At 33.8% G+C, this 22,077-nt stretch overlaps 2 protein-coding genes across 2 annotated transcripts; both read left to right on the forward strand.

Moving 5' to 3' along the window:
- The first annotated feature begins 1,452 nt into the window (after window positions 1–1,452).
- Window positions 1,453–5,780, forward strand: LOC125818590 (transcription elongation factor SPT4 homolog 2-like). The gene is made up of 5 exons (XM_049498087.1): window positions 1,453–1,711; window positions 2,466–2,557; window positions 2,676–2,731; window positions 4,824–4,885; window positions 5,480–5,780. The coding sequence occupies exons 1-5, from the start codon at window positions 1,622–1,624 to the stop codon at window positions 5,528–5,530; spliced, it is 351 nt and encodes a 116-aa protein (XP_049354044.1). The 5' UTR covers window positions 1,453–1,621; the 3' UTR covers window positions 5,531–5,780.
- A 3,092-nt stretch (window positions 5,781–8,872) lies between these two features.
- Window positions 8,873–14,114, forward strand: LOC125818576 (pyruvate kinase, cytosolic isozyme). Its single transcript, XM_049498069.1, has 4 exons — window positions 8,873–9,137; window positions 11,040–11,310; window positions 12,359–12,820; window positions 13,080–14,114. The coding sequence occupies exons 2-4, from the start codon at window positions 11,053–11,055 to the stop codon at window positions 13,890–13,892; spliced, it is 1,533 nt and encodes a 510-aa protein (XP_049354026.1). The 5' UTR covers window positions 8,873–9,137; window positions 11,040–11,052; the 3' UTR covers window positions 13,893–14,114.
- The last annotated feature ends 7,963 nt before the right edge of the window (window positions 14,115–22,077 follow it).

Here is a 22,077-nt window from a genome sequence, read left to right on the forward strand (position 1 = left end):
CTATTTTTAGTTTTGGTATAGATATCATGGTGGCCTCGACGGCCCAATCAGGACTTCTGTGCTAGTTGGATATTTCTTTATATGAACTCTTGGGAGTAGCTGGTTCTTTTGTAGATCTGTTGACAGGGGCCTTGCCGGCCGAGGGCTTAGTTTTAAGTCGAGATATACTTGTTTGTTTTCTTAATTGCATGTGACTGCCATGCGCTAATAGCAAATGGTTCAGCAGGGTCGGCTCGGGCCTGAGTTTTGGCTTTAGGAGTCAGTTGCGCCCTTTGAGTTTGGGGCGTGACAAAAATGCCCTTTAATCTTATGGCCTTAAACATGTCATGCGAAAAATTGAAGTTTAAGTGTTGCCAAAAAAGGAAAGTAGTCATTCTTTTTTAAACAGACTAAAAACGAAATGAGACCATTCTTTTTGAAAAGGAAGGAGTATTCAATTTGATCATTTGAATATAGTTTGATTCATACAGGATCGAATTTCTAGTTAGAATTAAAACTGACATAAAATTATCAGTTGGATCGATTTTAGGTCATTACTAGTCCAACTAAGACGATACTAACTTCGGAAAAGGGCCTAAAATACCCTTGAACTATTGAAATTGATACAAAAATACCCTTCGTTAACCTATTGGCTCCAAAATATCCTTGACGTAAATCTTTAGGACCTATAATGCCCTTATTACTAACAACCCTTATAACAAAAATAATTAAAACTTTCATTTAATACATGGCATCCTATGATTCGTTGAAAATTTAACTAACCTAAACAAATCAAAATCCCAATCCAACCCGGATCCACCTATTAATTATTTTTGTTATAAGGGTTGTTAGTAATAAGGGCATTATAGGGCCCTAAAGATTGACGGCAAGGATATTTTGGAGCCAATAGGTTAACAAAGGGTATTTTTGCACCAATTTCAATAGCTCAAGGGTATTTTAGGCCCTTTTCCGTACTAATTTTGTTTCATTATGAACCTAGCCCAACCTTGCCTGCTCAATGAGGGTCAGTTCAGTTCGACTAGTGAGAAATAACACATATCTCATAAAATTAATTAAAATATATACAAATTGGTCTAAATAACATATTTATAAATTAAAAAAAAGTAATAAAATGTTATATGAATCATTATAGATGACTTTTTTTTACCTGATATTTAATATCCACATAAAATCTTGATATAAATCTTGACTAAATAAAATGTTCCTGATAAAAATGACTTCATGAGCAAGGGCACTTATAAATGAAATCTCATCCTATTTTCACTCGATCTATGTATTAATTCCAAAAAAAAATAATTATATGTTGAAATAATTTCATTCCCATTTTTACATATAAATCTTTCAAGATGATTATTAAAAAAAAATAAAAAAATTCATTTGTTTTATCTTTTATTTATTCAATTTAATTTAAAATACATACTTATTTTAATTTCTTAGTAGGAGTATATAAAATAAATTCTTCTTTCTGGGGTTTATGCCTTTTCCCCCAAAACAGCGAGTGAAGAAAAAATTCCAGTAAATTCTAGAAGAGAAAATCGAACTTCCCCAAATCTTTTGGAACGGAGCAGCGATCGGAGCAAAGACAGTGGGTGGTAGTGAAAGAGTAGAGGAAGAATCAAGAATGGGAAGCCAACCTGCACAAATTCCGACCAGTTTTGGGCATGAACTGAGAGCTTGTCTCCGTTGCCGTCTTGTTAAAACTTATGACCAGGTTTGAAATCCCCTTTTTTTATACGAAATCCCCTTTTTTTATACACCCTTTTGAGATTTCTTCAATACCCATCAATTTGTTTTTGCTGTTTCGAACTTTTTTGTTAAGGCCATGGTTCAAGTAGTGGAAACAGTCAGAAATGTAGTATGCAATAGATGCTTGTGGTATGGTCTTTCCCCGAACCCTGTGTATAATGGGAGATTTAGTATACTGGGTTGCCCTTTAACTGTGTCGCGATGTTGGGTAGGCTGAATGTATCATTTGTATCAACTTCGTCACATTTAAGGACTGATGAATTAGGGTTCATTGTAGTTTGATTATATTTTATGTTTTTGTATTGGGTTTGGAATAGAATGTGCTTTTCCTTCAAAAGGAGGAGTCTTTAACATTTTTAAGGAAAAAAAGGAGTAAAATATGTCATAGCCTTGGTGGACAGAGTTAGCGGGTGGTGAGAGGTGGCAGGTATCACATGGAAGTTGAGGTACGCGCGAAAGCTGGTCCGGACACCATGATCATCAAAAAGAAAAAAAGGGAGTAAAATAGGTTTATTTATTTCTTCAAATGGGGTAGGGGAAGGGGAAATGTGGGAGGGGATTATACAGGGGGGAGGAGGGGGGGGGATCGAACCCTCACCAACAAGGTGAAAGTTCAGTTAGTTGACTAACTGAGGTACTAAGATTCCCAAGTAGGTTTTTTATTGGATGTACTTGTAGTGGGGTTTATGTTTTTGATGGGTGATTTACTGGTAATGCAGTTTAGGGAATCAGGATGCGAGAACTGTCCCTTCTTCAAGATGGATGAAGATCATGAGCGTGTAGTGGACTGCACTACTCCAAATTTTACTGGGTATGTTTATGTGTAGTTTATTATTATGTAATATATCCCTTTTCTTTCTTCTTTGTTTTGTTTTTAGGTCAATAAGTTTTTTTTTTTTGTTAGTAATTTGGGAGCTATTGTGTCACAGTTTAATCTCTGTCATGGATCCAACGAGGAGTTGGGCAGCTCGATGGCTTCGAATTGGTATGTGAAACCTGTCTTACATATATTTGATTTTTTTAATTGGTCTTTACATTATTATAAGTTTGACTAAATTTGGTTACTCGTGTGGTATATATTTTGAGTTTGAAACTTCAAACTATATTTAGAAATCAACTTTACTGCTAATCTTTGGAATTTATTTAGAGGCCCATGTTAGATGGTTGTATATTGTGTCTAAGTGGAAATACCCAAGGGATGTTTCCTTTGCCACTTTCTGCATGTGCCATTCATACTTAGCAGCATGTAGCTCCAAGGTTAAAGGGCAGAATCTCTGACACTAGCTTTCTGCAAAATGATTGGAAGTTTTTTTGAAAGGGACACTGTAGTGGGTTCGTGACTCTAATTGGGTGTGTTGGTCTTTTTTTTTTTGATGACAAGGGAAACCCGCAGTGGCTACCCTTTGGGTGCGCACAGGGTAAAACCCCTGCTCTTATGTAATAGCTCGCAAACCACACAGGAGAGGTCACCTGCACTAGGCAAGCCTGGTGCGACAAGCTCAATCCAGAAGGCAAACCCCTTGCTTTTGCTTGCAAGGGGTTTCGAACTTGAGACCTCCAACATGCAAGTCCCAAGCCCAAACCACTGGGCCACCCCGAATGGTTGGGTGTGTTGGTCTGTTTTTAAGCTACGGCAGTATATAGTAGATACATCTCAATTTATTGATTTTGGTCTTCTTGTAGGTTTTTTTTTAATCAGGGAAGTGATTATTCAGAGGACTTCCTGTTCATAACTTTTTTTCTTTTCCTCATAATTGAGTACTCACATTGGTTACTAGAAACTTAGTATAACTATATCTTATTAGTTTACTACGCCTGTATATCTTATACACATGTCTTTCTCTTTCCAAATGATTTAGAGTTCATCGTTAAGAGACATAAGTTTCTGAGTAAGATGAACAGTTGTCTAATCCTGACTAGCCCATAGTGCATCACTATTGTAAACTTTGGTTAGACTGTGTTACATTTGGAAACTATGCATGTTAGAATTTCAATAGACTAGGCAATAAAGAGCAGCGGTCTTGATTAGACAAGAATGATCTTGGATGCAAGTTTATGCCTAAGTCTTCCAAAATGCAAAGATTGATGATATTATGCATTAGTTCACATCGTATCTTCTGGGAGAATGGCTAGGAAATTTAGTGAATGAGGAGAGTGCCTGCCAGATCTCAAGGAGCTCTCTAAATGAAGTACCCAAAAATAAGAGAGAGTACTAGGAAAGATCTGATTATCTGAAATAAAAGGAAAGGATCTGGTTTTCTGACTTATCTTTATACATACTCTAATAGATTTTATCAAGCTAAGAAGCTCCTCTTAAGGTAGTCAATGCCAGACAACACTCCCTTTTTTACCAAGCTGTTTCACTTCTATTAGCTTGAGATGCAGTGAGTTGCATTCTATTTTCCAAGTGATGCTTTCAAAAGTCGGAAATCCTGAATAGATGAAGGAATTAGGTGTTAGCCTGTACTTGGCAGAAGTTTCATATGCCCAAGGCTCCAAACAGCGAAGAATGCACACGCACTGTATATATGAACAAATGAGGTGTGACAACTTGGAGATTTAGAGGCTTAGAACTTATTATTTATCCTTGTTTGATATCTTAAAAATGTTCCATTTGAGCAATTAGAACATGCAAAAAAGGGTGAGAAGGTTCTGGTCTTCTGGACCACCTAGATTTAGAACTAGCCTTCCTGAGTTGCTGATTTCAGGCTCAGACTAATTCTACAAAGTAACAAAACTAATGTCTACTTATGAATTAAGCTTTTGACAACAAAAATTCAAGCATTTGATTGCAAATTGAATGAGTAGGTGAAATTGCAATAGTAAAAAAGCTAAGCGGTGATGCTTGTATTTTTTCTAGGCCATTCAATGAAAGTCTTCACAAAGGGGAAGCAAATAGGAATATGAGAACTAACACTACGATAATTGTGTTTTGCTCTTTATGCTAGTGACTGTGAGCTAATGTTTTGTGTCTGTATGTTGGGAATATCCTTCATCTTTATCCGTTTTATTGTTTTTTTAGTGTTGTATAATGGGGCATATTGTTAACTACAATTATTTTTACTAAATATTTGCAGCACGGTATGTCCCTGGTTGTTACACACTTGCTGTATCTGAGGCACTTCCAGAAGATTTGCAGGTTAGTGATTCAAGATGGTTGCTACTACAAAGTCCTTGTCTTTCGTCAGATGTGCTAAAATTTAAAGTTTTGGACTAGTTAGCCATTTCATTTTATTCTTTTACTTTTAATTGTCTTGTCATTCCTGTATTATATTAGTATAAAGTATTAACTATTCCTTTCCCAGTCAAATATTTGGGCATCCTAGGTTGTTAGTAGTTGAAATTCCTTTAGGTTGGTGAGGTCAACTATCTGTGTGTTGGCTTTACTTAAGAGCTTTAGACTTGTAAAACTAATTGAATTCTGTTATCTCTTCCCATTCCGATGAGTTATTGCGGAAGTTTATTTACTGTTGGTGAGATAGGGCCTAGGATCTGTCTTTGTCAAAGCAACTTAGAGTTGGCTAATGATATTAGTGTCACTTTGGGAACACAACTCCTAAGTATTTGTGTAATGAGTATTTGCGAAATTAAATTCAAGTTAGCTTTGTAGATGAGATTTTTATTTATAGTCGCAGATTGCTCATTCTGCAACGTTTAATATGCTAGTTTACACGTCCTAATTTAAGTTATCCATTTTATTTTGCATAGTTATTTACTTCTATATTTTCTGCAGAATCTTTGCGAGGATGAACATATCCCGTATGCTCCTCCAAAACGCATCTGATCCAACAAACCAGCAATGAAAACATCAGCAGATTTTGGGTTTTGACATGGGGAGTACTCCCATTTTGCAGCGTCGGGACAAATGTTATGTAATTAAGATAACGAATTACTGAAATTATCATTAACCCCCCTAATCTGGAAACTAAACATGTTTTATGTCTGAATATCTCTCTGTTATCTGTGTTTGCATGCTCATCTGGTGAACTCTCATGTATTGATGTTGTGTTTATGTGACACTAAAATTTTGTGGAGATGTGTTTGGAGTAGAAATGGTTTCGTGTAAGCATTTCCCCAGCTAACTCTGAACACCAATGCTGCTCGGACTCTTCATAAATATCGATAGGTACATGTCGGATCCTCCAAAAATAGTGTATTTTTGAAGGATCCGATACGGGTGCGGCAACATTTTTTGAGAGTCCGAGCAACTTAGGTGAACACTATTTGTTGGATGTTATATGGTTTGCTAGTAGTAGCATCAACCTATTTTGGCGTTCAACATGTATTATGTTACGTAGGACACGTGTGTCCATTTGTTTAACTTTATACGAGTTTAAATGCCTACTTGTGCACACTTGAAGTTGCAAGGCATATATGTAAGCTAAAACCAAGTTAAATGGCACGTTTATGTATAATGTGATAATTTATAGGTTAATAATATTACCATCCAAAACATAGTAGGGTTGAAGTTTTATGTTTGATACTTTCACCATCCATATCTCCTAGGAGATTATATTTTGTCATCTAAATTCTCTTTCGAAAGCGAGATGCCGATTTTCATAAGAGGAAAAGTCGAGTAAATGTGTCGTCTAACTAGAAACTTCATTAAATGAATGATCCATGCGATGAAATTTCTCTCTTAAAAAGAATATTTCTTCTTTCGACGTTTTGTGTATTTGATATTTCATCACAACATGGTAGGGTAGGACTTTGTCATCTAAATATGAACTTTTAACTTTTTCAAGGGGCAAATGTTATATTACAAATAAAAATAATAATATTATATATAAAAAATAAATAAAGATATTCTATGAACACGACTATTTGTCATTTTGTGAAAGTTGAGGGGTCAATTTGTACATGCAGCAGTTTTCCACGTCTCCTTTATTTCCATTTTTTATATAAAGAAAAATCTGATCGCAAATATTTAAAAAAGGAAAGATTTAAATTATACAAAATGATATAAATTTATTCTTTATTTGTTAATAGAGTCCGAACATTTCATACAATTACAAAGGAAAAACTTGATAAGGATAGAATATAATTGACCCTGATAATAAACAGATGATAAATCTAGATCAATTTTTCTTCTGACTTCTAAATAAAAAAATTAGTTAATAATTATATTTTATTGTTAATTATATTATAAATTTTACTTATAAATAACGAATCAATTATTATTTTGTTGCAAATATACCAAAATTTCTTATTGCGATTTTAAAAACTTACATTAAACTTTCATACATTACTATTCAAACAATATAAAATTGATATGATTATATTTTATCATCTAAATTTAGTGATTTGATACTTTACCCTCCAAACTTAGTAGTATTTTTATTCTATCATTAAATTGTATTATCAAGTTTTCTTGATAAATTTAATACTTTATCATGATATCATAGTGAAATTGTGTTTCACAGTTTAAATTCTAGAAATTTATGCACTTTTTCATCCTATTTGATGAACCTAATATTTTCAAGTAACAAATCTTATCTTGCAAAAAAAGAAGAAGCAATAAATTAAACATTAATTAGACGTAATGAAAAAAAAAATGAAAAAGAACTGTATCCTACAAAACAAAATGTGATTGAACTATATAATAAAATAAAATAAAATAAAGAATTCTGTCTTTTGGGGGATGGAGGAGTCCATCAGGACTTGAAAGCACTATAATTGAGTAAAATAATGATACTATATAATATATTTGATAGGAAATCTTTTGTGGGGTTCTATAAAAAAATTCCAGAAAAAAAAAAATTAGATTACAAGAATTTATTATGAAAAAAATTACTTTATATTTATGTAAAAAGACTATTTTCAAGGCTCGTGTGATCAGTATATATAATGACAATGCTATTAGTTACGCCTAAAGCTTGTATTCATGATGACTTGTTTTCAATTCCAAAAACAAAATGTTAGCGGGAAAAAATAGACATGTTTATCTTTGATGGACGAGTTTAATTAAATTAAAGAAAAAAAATATAAGATAATTGTAATCTGAATATTGAGATATTTTGATTTTATTTTTTAAAAGTGCACTTAATAATTACAACACTATAAATTCTTTGAATATGAATGCGCTCGCATTTGAAGAATTTTATGACTCAAATTTTTAGTATTTTCTTATTTATTACATGTGTCATTAGACATATCAAAATTAATTTAATTATTTGTTGATGGGCTTATAAAAAAGGGTGGAGTCAAAATTAGGAGGCCACGTATAGTATCCATATGGGCCCAATAAAGCCCATTGGGCCACGTGGAACACATGTCAATATCAGCTGTACAAAAGTATCTTTCTAAAGTTGATTCCATAATATTCCATTACTTTTTCTTAAATTAAACAATTATAAGTAATTGAAATAGAGATCAAATATATTTTCACTTACACATCTGATAGTTTAGAAATTAAAAACGTTAATTTAATAAATTTCATTGAAATATCAATGTTTAATATGCTAAATTTATAAGATTAAAGACTACAATCAAATGAAATTCAAAATAAAATTTTAACAGAGTAGCTCGTTGACCTCCAATCTAAAATTTATAACAGTGTAATTGTAACTTCTAATCTGAATACCAAAAAAATTTTAAAAAAAATCTAAATACCAAACAAAATATTTATAATTTACAATCCTAAATTTAAAATAATGTATCTAAACATTAAAAATATATCAATAAAGTAGATTATAATTAATATTTTTTTATATTTAGTTAATTCGAGCTCAATTTGACTTTTTTTTGGTTGGTACCAAATCAAATAAATTTATTAATATTCTATACTTATATAATAAAGGATAAAAGAGTAAATATATTTCATAATTTTGTGATTAGAACATATAACATCCAATTGCACTTTTGGTTTAAAAAATGGTGCACATAAGTCACATTTATATTTCTTGGAGAATAAGAAATATAATACTTCCTACTTTTCATTTTATCTGACACTTTTTAATTTTGAAACTTATGATATTTTAAAAAAGATAAACTTTTAAAATTTGTGATTTGAAATAATCTTTAAATATTTATATGTTTATAAATTATTGTTAATTATAATAACTAATATTCTTTTTTTGTAACAGACTAAAAAAGAAAGAATGTCAATGCGGAGCAAGTAATTGAAAGGGCATTTTGTAGGCTACAGTCAACATCGGTCACTTGTATAGAGCAAGCAGCCCACCGTTTTAACAAGCATCTTTTTCTTACATGTCGCCTCTCTCTGCTTAGCACTTTTCCTACTTATCCCTATAAAAAGAAAAGCAACTAATAGTGTTTTGTGTTTAGTTTTATACCTCATAGTTGAATCTGGCAAAAGCACAACAAACAAACAGTAGCACTAAAATCTTGAAGGGGTGGTTTAGCTTGATCTGTAGCTTTTGTAGTGACTGGTGAGGACCCTTTTCACCATTTTTTTTTACTACGTTATACTTGTGGAAATCTTTGGTTTTGTTGTGAAGTTTTCATTTTGGTCATTTGGGTATGTGATTTAGTGTTATTTTTGTTGATCTGTAGCTTCTCCTGGTGACTGGTGAGAACTCTTTTTTCTTTTTTTTTTCTTTTTGGCTATGTTATGCTTCTATGACTTGTGCAAATCTTTGTTTTGTTGAAAAGTTTGATTTTTGGTGATTTTGGTCATTTGGGTATATGATTTAGTGTTCTTTTTGTTGATCTGTAGCTTCTTTGGTGACTGGTGAGAACCTTTTTTTGTTTTTTTTTGCTATGTTATACTTCTAAGACTTGTGCAAATCTTTGGTTTGTTGTAAAGTTTTCATTTTGGTGATTTTTTTCTTGTTTTTGGTCATTTGAGTATTTGATTTAGTGTTCTTTTTGTTGATCTGTAGCTTCTCTGGTTATTGGTGAGAACCCTTTTTTTTTGCTATATGATGCTTCTATGACTTGTGCAAATCGTTGGTTGGTAGTGAAGTTTTCATTTGGTGATTTTTTTTCTTGTTTTTGGACATTTGGGTATTTGATTTAGTCTTCTTTTTGTTGATCTGTAGCTTCTCTGGCGACTGGTGAGAACCCTTTTTTGTTTTTTGGCTATGTTATGGTTTTAAGACTTGTATAACACCTTGGTTCATTGTAAAGTTTTTAATTTTTTTGTGATTTGAGTATTTGATTTAGTGTTCTTTAAGTTGATCTGAAATTCCAGATTGAGAAATGGAACAAGATTTTTTCTTTTGATGAACTTGTTATGCTTCTAGGACTCGTGCAAATTCTTGGTTTGCTGTAAAGCTCTCTTTTTGGTCATTTGAGTATTTGGTTTAGTGTTCTTTTACTTGATCTGAGTCCTAGATTGAGAAATGACACAAGTTCTTTGTGTTTGATTTCTTCCTTGTCACATCGTTGATGATATTTCATTGTTTCTTCAATCCCCCTTTTTTTGTCTCCTTTATTTGAAAGTTCAAGACTTCACTTCTATATTTGTTCTCAGAGGAAGTGTTTTGGTTTAATTTTTTGTTATAGGGAGATGTGTGAAGTCTTGATGAAGATTCTTCCAATTTCCCTTTTATCCATGCTATTAAGTTGTGGAAGCACATTGATTTCTCGAATCACAGCATTGTGAAAAGAACATCTAGGTGATAGAATGACCCTGGAATCCACATATTTGTTGTTTATATTCCACGTGTATGCTAAAACACTTTCAATACAAAAAGAGCTCCTTCCGGCTATACTCTAGTTGGACAGTCTTAGTTCAGTTTGAGAAGTCAAGGAGGCACGAAGAGCTAACAAAGAGTCTTTCTATTTGACTGTCCGAAATCAAGTGGGAGATTTGTTGTCCCGTCTCTTACAAAATGCTGCTGGGGGTTGTCGAATCCTCCAAAAGTAGTGTTCTTTTTGAGGATCCGATACGAGTACGACAACAATTTTGGGGAGTTCGAGCAACATAGCTTGTATGTACAGTTGATGTAGCTGTTCTTATCTGTCTAATTTCACTCAGGAGCTGCTTGTTGATTGTCTGCTATAGAATACTAAATGTTTGTGCATATTGTTAAAAAGGATACATGGAAGTTCGTCTTTGTCTAAAATAAGTACCCTGCCTCTATGTAAAAGTAATAAGTGCAGTTCTAATTTCCAAAGTATTTTTTTTATTTGCTACTCAGATCTAAAGGAATCAAGGTCCTTTTCTTTTTCTGTACATACTAGCACTTTCTTGGTACAAATTGATGAAATGTTTGCTTTTGCTTATAAAAACATGTAAAGTTGATTATAAAAACATGTAAAAGTCTTCTGTAATGAGCTGGTTATATGGGCTTCTGAAGAAGAGTGGGTTTTGTCCTTTTGAGCAGATAAATAGAAGAAATGGCCAACATAGACATAGCTGGGATCATGAAGGATCTCCCAAATGATGGCCGTATTCCAAAGACCAAGATTGTTTGCACGTTAGGGCCATCTTCTAGAACAGTGCCAATGCTGGAGAAGCTTCTCCGTGCTGGCATGAACGTTGCCAGGTTTAACTTTTCTCATGGGACCCATGAGTACCATCAGGAGACATTGGACAATCTTAAGATTGCTATGCAGAATACTCAGATCCTGTGTGCTGTCATGCTTGACACCAAGGTTCGATTTTGAAGCATATTTTAGTTTTATCTGTTACTATTTTTCTTCTATGTCAACTTGGTGCTTGTGCAGATGGTTTGTAATTTTGGGCTGGTCGTTATTTCAGTGTGGTATTTGCTTGAGGATTACCTCAGGCATAGTTTGCTTACAGTTTCCTTGTCAAGGATGCTACATTTCACTACTTACCTTTGAGCATCCTCCCCCCCTTCCCGGAGAATTAGGTTTCTCAAACTAGAAGAGTAGCCTTTCTAATCGATTCAGGCAAGGAGTGTTGATGTAGTCGAGAGAGAGATTCTCAGTTCCCTTTTGTGGTTATTATATATTCCTGACATGGAGAATGAAAGTCCCAACTCTTTAGTCTCAAGAAGGACCATATTTCCTACATAGTTCAGAAGAGTGTTATGATCTTGTTTTATGTGGTCGTAAGCAATGGCCTTCCTTTAGTGGTGGAGAAGTGCAGTATTTTGATTGGGCTAGTCTTTGCTAACCACAAGATAATAAGTTTGTTCGATAATAGTATTTGTAGAAAGTGAGTAATCTGTGGTAATCTAGTACATTCCAAACTTAAAATTGTGTAATGTGAGGTGGATCAGATTGTTGACAGCTTGAATAACACATGCTAAGGTTCACTTGCCTCTGTTTACCGGTATGGAGCTTTTTCACACGTTAGTAAGATCTTTTTTTTTTTTTGCTATGTTTTCCAGTTATGAGCCACTGCAGGCGCCAGCAAACTTTCTTAGCTTTCTCCTCATTTTTGCCAGATATTTAAGTAAAGACTTTGATCTTTTATTTACTACGATTTTTTGGTAATTTATAAGGCTCGACCTGGAATCATTGAATGGAACAACATTTTTATTCTCTATTTCTGTTTCTAGCAACTGCTGTTTTGTTTCTGGTTCTCGATGGTTAATGAATTTGATCTTAAAATGCTGCTATTATAACAAGTCAAGAGTACTGGTTAAAACCTTCCATTTATTCTGCATGTGCAACTATTCCGCAGCTTCAGTTTGCTTCCTTGATGTTGGACTAACATATGTTTTTTATGCAGGGGCCTGAGATTCGTACTGGTTTCTTAACAGATGGAAAACCGATTCAGCTTAAGGAAGGTCAAGAAATCACTGTATCCACAGACTATACCATAAAAGGAAATGAAGAAATGATCTCAATGAGCTATAAGAAGTTGGTAGTGGACTTGAAGCCCGGCAATACCATCTTGTGTGCAGATGGTACCATAACCCTTACTGTTTTGTCATGTGATCCACCGTCTGGAACGGTGAGATGTCGCTGCGAGAATTCTGCCACCTTAGGAGAGAGGAAGAATGTAAACCTTCCGGGTGTGGTTGTGGACCTTCCAACACTTACAGAGAAGGATAAAGAAGATATACTAGAGTGGGGTGTTCCTAACAACATTGATATGATAGCGCTTTCGTTTGTGCGTAAGGGTTCAGATCTTGTCAATGTTCGTAAGGTTCTTGGTCCACATGCCAAGCGCATTCAACTAATGTCAAAGGTATGCAGAATAATTTAGTGTGTAGTTTAGCATGGTTGAATTTTGAAGCATATGAATTGTTAAGGAGAGAAGAACATAATACTTGGCAATGGATTGGTGTTTTCTAGATTTTTACTTCTTCCCGAACATGCCTTTTTCATTTATCACTCTCTTTTTATTTTTTTATTTTGGGAGGGGTGAGTCCAGTGTACAAACATTTGAGTGCTAACTAGTTCTATGGTATTCACTGATGTTTTGATCTTCTGAAATTGTCTTGAAGGTTGAAAACCAAGAAGGGGTAATCAACTTTGACGAAATCCTTCGTGAGACAGATTCTTTTATGGTTGCTCGAGGTGATCTCGGAATGGAAATTCCAGTTGAGAAGATTTTCTTGGCTCAGAAAATGATGATATACAAGTGTAATCTTGCTGGCAAAGCTGTGGTAACTGCCACTCAGATGCTTGAATCAATGATCAAGTCTCCACGACCCACCCGTGCTGAGGCTACTGATGTGGCTAATGCTGTCTTGGATGGCACTGATTGTGTTATGTTAAGTGGGGAGAGTGCAGCTGGTGCTTATCCTGAGCTGGCAGTAAAAATCATGTCACGAATTTGCATTGAGGCAGAGTCTTCACTTGACAACGAGGCTATCTTCAAGGAAATGATCAGGTGTACCCCACTGCCAATGAGCCCATTGGAGAGTCTTGCATCATCAGCTGTCCGTACGGCTAACAAAGCTAGAGCAAAACTCATTGTTGTCCTGACACGTGGTGGGAGTACAGCAAAGCTGGTTGCCAAGTATAGGCCTGCAGTTCCTATTCTGTCAGTAGTCGTGCCTGTTTTGACTACAGACTCTTTCGATTGGTCCATCAGTGACGAGACCCCAGCTAGACACAGTCTGGTATATAGAGGCTTGATTCCAATTCTTGGTGAAGGTTCTGCAAAGGCCACTGATTCTGAATCAACTGAGGTAATCCTTGAAGCTGCCCTGAAATCAGCCGTAACGAGAGGGCTATGCCAACCTGGTGATGCTGTCGTGGCACTTCATCGTATTGGATCTGCATCCGTTATTAAGATTTGCATCGTGAAGTAATCGTCGTGTCACATAACATAGAAATCTTGAACTCCCTCCACCTGAGCTCAGACTGATTTTCATTTATGCTTTCTGGTCTTGATAATGCATTATTAATATGCTGATTTTGTCACAATGTCTTAGGATATCTAGTATTATCACCAAGGATTACTATATTTCATGTTATATTTCATATCTGCTTCAAACACTGGATTCAAAATAAATATTCCTTTGGTGCAGCAATATCTTTATGTTGTTGTATGTGATGTAGGGGGTGGTGATAAAGGCTGTTTTTTTGAACTTTCTTGAGGAATTTTTAATGTAGGACACTGAAAAGAGTTTCCATTGGCAACTGATTTACCATGTTCCTATGGTTCTTTCATTTTGGATAATCAGTTCCTATATTTATAGAACTTTGTTTACCTGTTATCAAGATATACTCCAGCTAAGAAGATTTGGTAGTCAAGGATTATGATAGAAGGTTAGTATGTAGTTGTGTATCGTATAACTTTCTTCTTAGTGTTGCTTTTATTACTCTCTTGATGTCTTGTTCTTCAGTGTCTTTTTGATTTTGGTTATTGTATTATTTCTATTATTTTTTTCTCCATTTGTTTACTATATGTTCTACTTGAATTGAGGGTTTATTGGAAGCAGTTTTGCTGTACACATTTGCCTTTATAAAATCCCACTTGTTGGCCTTATTTTTATATTATTCAAAAGAAAGAGTTAATATCCTAATGATAAATATCGTCTAATATTCCAAAGGTTACCCTTTACGGCATTAATTATTGATATAATTAATTTCAAGACAAAAAAATCTTCAAGTATATAAGTTTAGAATATTCTATGTACATTGTACCCTGCTCCAGTCATTTTTTTTTACTAGTTTTGAGCACGTGCGGTGCACGTGTATTCGATGCTAATAGTTTAAACTTCTTAAAACATTAAAAATAACACCAAAACTAAAAGTGAAGGATACATGCTCAATTGATGAATAGTTCAACCGATATTCACTATCATCACAAAGTACATCACACCAAAAGTTAATATCAAATGAAGTTGAAATGATCCCCTTAGTTTTAAGAAAGAAAGAAAGTTCCTTTAGCATTGTATTCTATTACTTTGATAACTACTACTATAGTTAGTAGTTGTATACAGTCAACAAATTGTATAACGTTTTCTTGTATATTCGACCTAAATGATATTTCAACGACAAATAGTGTGGATATGAGCAACACCACTAATGATTACAAATACTTCAAGCCCATCAAGTAGTTATTGTCAGATGAAAGTAGTGTTTGTTGAAGTTGTATCAACTTAAGAGAATTAATTTAATATATATAAATCATAAGTGCATGTATAAATATCCTTTATTTGATTTACTTATATGAGTCATTTAAACTGGAAATTTGGTAGAAAATATTAGTTGAATATGATGTATATTGTATTATAAAATATAATATGACAATAAGTCAACATCAATGTATTTTGTGTGAGCATGAAACACCATATAAATAATAAATTCATATTTCAAATCAAGCCTTCTCAAATTCAAGTGCACCTAGATATCACCATCTCGACTTCTTCTTCCCCATGCAGTCCATCTACCATTTTTGGATCTATGTTTTTTTATCTTTTAGTTTGTTGTTGCATCTCAAAATTCATAGACTTCTCAAAGGAAGATTATGATAGATAATGTAAGTGAAGAAAATAACATAAATTAGTGTATATTTATTGAAAAAAAAGATTAATAATACACTAAGCAGTGAATTCTTACAAGAAGACGCATGTGGTGTTCTATCTTCTCACTTCAAATAGGGATATTACTGACCAAAGGTTAAAACCTATAGAACGTTATTGACTTGTTGAGTTAATTCCTGCAAAAAAAAAAAAAAAGAAATTAGTGAAAATTGTGTCTTAGGCAGTGCAATATAATATTAGAAATAAACCATCTTCATGCCATCTTTTGCCAACGTCTTATGTTCTATAGTTCAAAGTACACTTCTTGTGCCTTGAACTCACTCAACCTTAAATTGTCAAATTTAAGAGCATATATATAATTTGATATGGTTGAAATAATACAACAAATGTGGGGTGATTGAAGAGATTTAAGGTGTTATAAATATTTGTAGAATTTAGTATAGCCATTTAAAGTGCAAGTTGAAATTGATTGACAATGGACCTATTTGAATGACTTGATTATTGCATATATGGAAAATGATTGTCCAAACCTGTAAATTTGAGCATCTAAATATAGTTAGTAGGTAGACTGTATAATAAATTATAACTTAAAAGCTAGTAGATGCAACTTATAGTAATTCAAAAGATCATAGCCATTGAATTTTAACATTTTCGTCGAGTAAGGAAAAAAAACAACAATAAAAAGTTTTGAATTATGTTCATCCAAATCAATAAATAAAAGTAGTGACATAAATATTTTCAATACTATCTCTAGATAAATGAAGTATAATCCTTACCTATATGCTCCAAATGTTGCTGGCTGACCAAGTGAACCAAATCAAAAGAGCAATGATTGCATCATGGAAAGAAAAATATATAGTGCACAACTTACAAAAAATATGAAAAAGGCTAAAGTCAAGTGTGAATCATCTATGAATATAACATTAATAGTAATGTCACGAACTTAGGCCTTTTTATATAAATTCTATAAAGAGAATATTTTTTCACCATTATCCAAGGAATTTGAAAAGACCAAAAATGAATGATATTATCATATGAATGAATTAATGAATAAATTAATATCAACCCTTCCTCTTCTTTCAGTTTTAAACCGGTAGTAATTACAATGACAGCATTGTCTTTTCATATGATGATAATATCATTAGTATTAATTAGTATACTACGGTCAGTTTATTGTTTAATAATTTAATATTTAATTAATTATACATTTTATGAAGAGATTTTTGGATTATTATTATTATTATTATTAATTTATTATTATATACATATAAATTATAGATGATAAATATGTATTAAATTAGATATTTTAATTAGGAATTAATCTAAGAAAGTGCAAAAGTCATTAACATATTAATTAAAATGATATAATTTAATATTTAAATTAAATAATTAAATGTTTTATAATATTTTAATTTATAATAGGGGTAAAATCGTAATTCAACTTTTAACTTTTTTTGTTCCCACTTATAGTAATATATGATTATTGGTTTTTAGTGATTTGAGGTTGTTTCTTCACGGATAAATCGATAATTTGATAATAAATTAAATAATTATATTTATACTACTTGGTATATAGAGTCCATGACTTAGAACTTAGTTTTATACTTTCATTTTTTTCTCTCTCAAATTTTCAATTATTCTACAATGTGTATGTGTTTGTTAGCAAGATACAATATGTTCTGATGTGCATAGTTTATTTGGTGTGTGACATTGTTTGTAAGTGATTTTCAATGATTTTTTTTGGTATCAAATCTTAATGATTTAACTTATACTGAATCGATAACAATCAATAACCATTAAATAAATATCTTTATAATTCTATAATAATTTAGCATGTCTACAAATCGATACTCAATAAATTTCAAAATCGAACCGAATCAATCGATACGCAACTCTAACCCCAGCCCAAGTAAGCTAGGTTTGGGAATATGCCAATTGGATCCCCCCAGTCAATTTAGCCCATCTATGGCGCAGAACAAAGAATGTCTAATGAGCTGAACCAACTCGAAATTGAACTAGCCCACATTGAGAGGGCATAGTTGGGCTTGGTTATATAATAAATCAAACCCGCACAAGTCCATTTGGGGTCCTAGTGAACCAGGACATATAAACCCGATAAAAATCTCATTAGATACGTAACATATTAACAAATAACAACTAGATTACACTAATCAAATCCCAAAAAATGAAAAATCAAACCGGATCGGCCCTGTGCAATAGATCCCAAAACCGCACAGGGCCGGTCCCTCTGAACTGGGGTAAGGGGGTTGGATTTTTCTTGAACCATACCGGTCTGCCTGGCTCGACCCCTTAACACCTTTACCCAAAAACAATCTAATTTAGTAATGTCACATCACAATTTTAATTATTTGTATGATATGATGAAAAATGATCTGCCATTATAACTATAGAGGAAAAATAGGTTGAAGTCATACACGGCTCCTTAAAGTTGTCTTCAGATTTCATTTAGCCACTCCAAATCAGCCTTTTACTTATTGAACACCTATACTACAATAAATTTGTACCTATTAAATATTTTTTGTTGACATGGCAGCATGTGTGTAATACACACACCAGAGGAGCGTGGAAGACATCTTTACATAAAAAAAAGATTTAAAAAAAATTAAATTAATATGTCTTCTTCTTTGACTCAACTCAACCACCATTACTACCAACTTTCCGCCATCCCAATCGCAGTGATCACCAACATTAAAGCTAATTCACATTCTTTCTTGAGGTCCAATCGTTCTTCTTCTCCACGCAATCTTATTTTTTACCAGATTTGTTGTCATCATATCCACACTTCTACTTTCCATTTTTTCTCCGGTCATCTTCTTCCTCTTTTATTTTTCAAGACATCGTTTTATTCCCTTTCTTTCACCACCCACCACCGATACCACCAATATCCAAATCTATTGTCGTCAAAAATAGAATCAAAAATAATTTTGACGGAACTCCATTTTTTCCGACGAATCTGAAATTATTTTCTTCAAAATCGTTACAAAATTTTAATCCTAAAGAACTCACAACATATGTAACACCCCGTATCCGAAAATAGAGATTTCAGATTTCTGGTGTTACAGATGGCACTCACGGACACCATCCACGGACCGTAGATGGACTCACGGTCTGTCCTGCAGGTCCGTGGTTCGTGACAGAAAACTTCCCCAAAACTCAGTCAGAAAATTTGGCTAAGTCCCGACTCACGGACAGACCCACGGTCTGTGGTCTGTGTTCGTGGATCGAGACTTCCCTTACCAGCCTCTGACACAAACTACGGTCGACCAGCACGGACAGTCATTTGATCCACCGTCCGTAGGTCTGACCGTAGATGAGGTTAGTAGCTAGTTAGATGAAAAATATTGATGGGTCAACTTCAGATGGTCATAACTTTTATCACAAAACGAATTATGTGTCCCATGACCTATGGTTAGATAGATAATTGAATTATCTTTCCAACGCCACCGAGTTTGCTAAATTACGACCTCCGAGTAAAAAGTTATGCCCATTTTAGTGAAGCCCTGTCGGACAGACTCGACCTACGGACCCAATCGACGGACCGTCGATTGATTGACGGACCGTCAGTCCCGTCCGTCAGTCACTCCGACAGCAGCTAATTCAGGGGTCTTTTGGTCTTTTCCTATTTCGTTTAACCCGTTAGATATGTCGTTTAAACCCTAAATCATGAGGTTTTAATCAGTTTAAGCCTAGAAACATAACTAGAACTTATCCAAGTCAATTCATTAATCAAAATCTTAGAAAATTAGAATCAAGAGAGGAGAAAAAGGTCAAGAACCCTAGTTCAAGAACGCAACAAGGTTCCATCAGTTCCAGTCCCGAAATCAAAGGATTTCTCCGTGGAATTCGTCACCAGGTATGTGGGATTTCACTAGTGGGTTCCTTTCGCCCATTAGGTCCCTAGAATTCAGTCAGATTCTTGATTCCATGATTATGAACAGACCTAGGGTTTCTAGAATTTCAACAGATCATCATGAATTAGTTATTTAAATGTTCCAAATCATATTATCATAATATTGCTCAGTTTATCGCATGAATTTCAGAACCCTAACTATGTATTTCTTTAGTTCTTGAATTACACATGCTAGGTCAGATATTTCAGTATTCAGTTTTACATGCCTCAGTTTATGAATGCATCATTATCAGATTAATTGTTGCATTCTCAGTTTGCATGTTCAGTTTCGAGCTATCCAGTATTTACAGAAATTCAGTCATAACTAGTTAACCACTTAATTCATTGGGAGTAGCATAATACCGAGTTGGACTAGGGTTTCAGCGTACCCATATAGTCCCAGAACTACGAGCCACGTAGGTGTAAGTCTCCTCTGTGGGCAACATCAGTTTAGTGATCACGCCAGCATGCCTCTATACCTCTGGCAGGGTATATTGGGTCCTCTCGATAGGGCGTATATATCGGACTCCACATTTAGCTCATGTGGTTTTATGTCGGTTATTAGTAGCTCCCACAGTTCAGCCAGACTCTTTTGCATTGACCATATTTCAGTACAGTCAGTATTCAGTCTCAACATGTTATAAATTTAGTCATTGCATCAGTTAGCTCAGTATTCAGTATTTTCAGTATCTATATCATGTCCAGATTATTTCATTTCTTTATTGCTTTGTTCAGTTATATGTTATTTCAGCTTTACTCTATCATGCATGCTCAGTACCTTTCAAGTACTGATACATACGTGCGCTACATCTTCTCGTGATGTAGGTCAGGTTCTCAGTATCCAGATCACGCCTAGATCGGTTCCCGATCTTCAGTTCAACAGCATCAGTGGTGAGTCCTCATTCTTCAAGGACTAGTGACATGTTTATCTTTATCGGTTTTAGTCTTTAGTTTCAGTTTTGCTAGATCTAGTTGGGGCATGTCCCAACATTTCTAGTCAGTTTAGAGGCTTATTTTAGACATAGATAGATTCAACTTAGTATTGAGTTAATAACTTCTTTGTATTAAACTCATCAGTTTTCATATATCTCAGTTATAGTATATGGGTATTCCCCATCTTTTTTTCATTTTATTTATGATTTAGCTTCCGCATCAGTTTATTATCTCTAGTATGCTCATGATCATGCCAGCAGGGTTAGCTTGGGATCACTTGTGGTCCTAGGTCCCGTGTCCGCGTCTCGGAGGTAGCTCGGGGCGTGACAACATAGAAGAAAAATAAGTATCAACAGATCTTAATTAATGTTTAAGAAAATAGTGAGATTGAGAGAAATACCATTTTCAATATTGAATCAGATTCAAGGAGAGGGGTAGGTGGGTTGGTAAAAAAAAAAACTCATATAATTTCAAATTAATAGGAAAAAAGCCGAAGTGAAATGGCTATCGAAATGTGCTTCGATTTTGTGTCTTTTGGTAAAGAAAATGTGGAACAGACGTCGGGGGTGTTAGATGGGGTGTTCTGCGAAGAAGAAGAAGAAGAAAAGGGGAAAGAAATGTTGTTTTTTTTTAATTTTTTTTTTTACTGAAAACATAATTTTTGTTTATTTTAGTTTTTAATTTTTTTTAACTGTTTTTTATGGGCCCAATGTCACATGTCTCTTTTTGATTAGCTACTATGTCACGTCAGTCGCGAATGTATGACACACTATCTTTACTTTTAGTTGATTGTCAAAATATATTCAATAGGTACTTTTTTTTTTACTAAAAAAAGTGTTCAATTGGAACAAGCCTAAAATAAGGTGTCTAAATGAAATATGCGGACAACTTTAAGTGGGTATAAATGACTTAAGCCAGAAAAATATTACTCACTTGATTTGTCTTGTGACTTGTTTGGATGGTTGTTGCATACCAGATTATTGTCTCACTAATTAATAATTTCATTTCAGATTTCAAGTTAGATATATGTATATTCGCTACTAGATACATTAAAGTAGGGAGAGAGGCAAGCGAGATCCTATACATATATCTGAGATACTAGATACAAGCAGAGAGCCGAGCGAGATAGGAGAGTGGTGAATGAGATCGGAGAAAAGCGAGCAAGAGAATCAAATACATGCTAATTCACTTGAATATAGTGTATCTAGAATAACTTACATCTAATTTTGATCCCATGAACGTGTCAGGTACATGTCTGAAATTCAAAATCTGATAAGATTCTTAATATTACAAACTAACGTAAATCTAAGTAATTAACTCTCAAACTAGTGAAATTTCTACAAGTTATCCTTTATATTTATGTATAAATATGTAACATCTTTGCTCAAACTGGTCCAATCCGATAATGCCACATCACCGTTTAATAATAATTTATTATTATTATTTCCAGCTACACATATTAAATGACTAGAACAATCATTTAGGCATAAAGACAAGATATTTTCTTTGAACGTGAATTTTGTCATCATTGTCTCTATCAATTGGTACTCAACACTTGTAAGAACCCAATTGTAATAATACAAATATCATACACAAATTAAAATTTCGACAGCACAGCATGTACAATGAAATTTTACTGAGTTTCGAAGAAAGTAAAGTATA

This window comes from Solanum verrucosum, unplaced genomic scaffold, assembly GCF_900185275.1.
Source record: "Solanum verrucosum unplaced genomic scaffold, falcon-dt-bn FXZP01000252.1, whole genome shotgun sequence".
In the NCBI taxonomy this organism is placed as follows: Eukaryota; Viridiplantae; Streptophyta; class Magnoliopsida; order Solanales; family Solanaceae; genus Solanum; species Solanum verrucosum.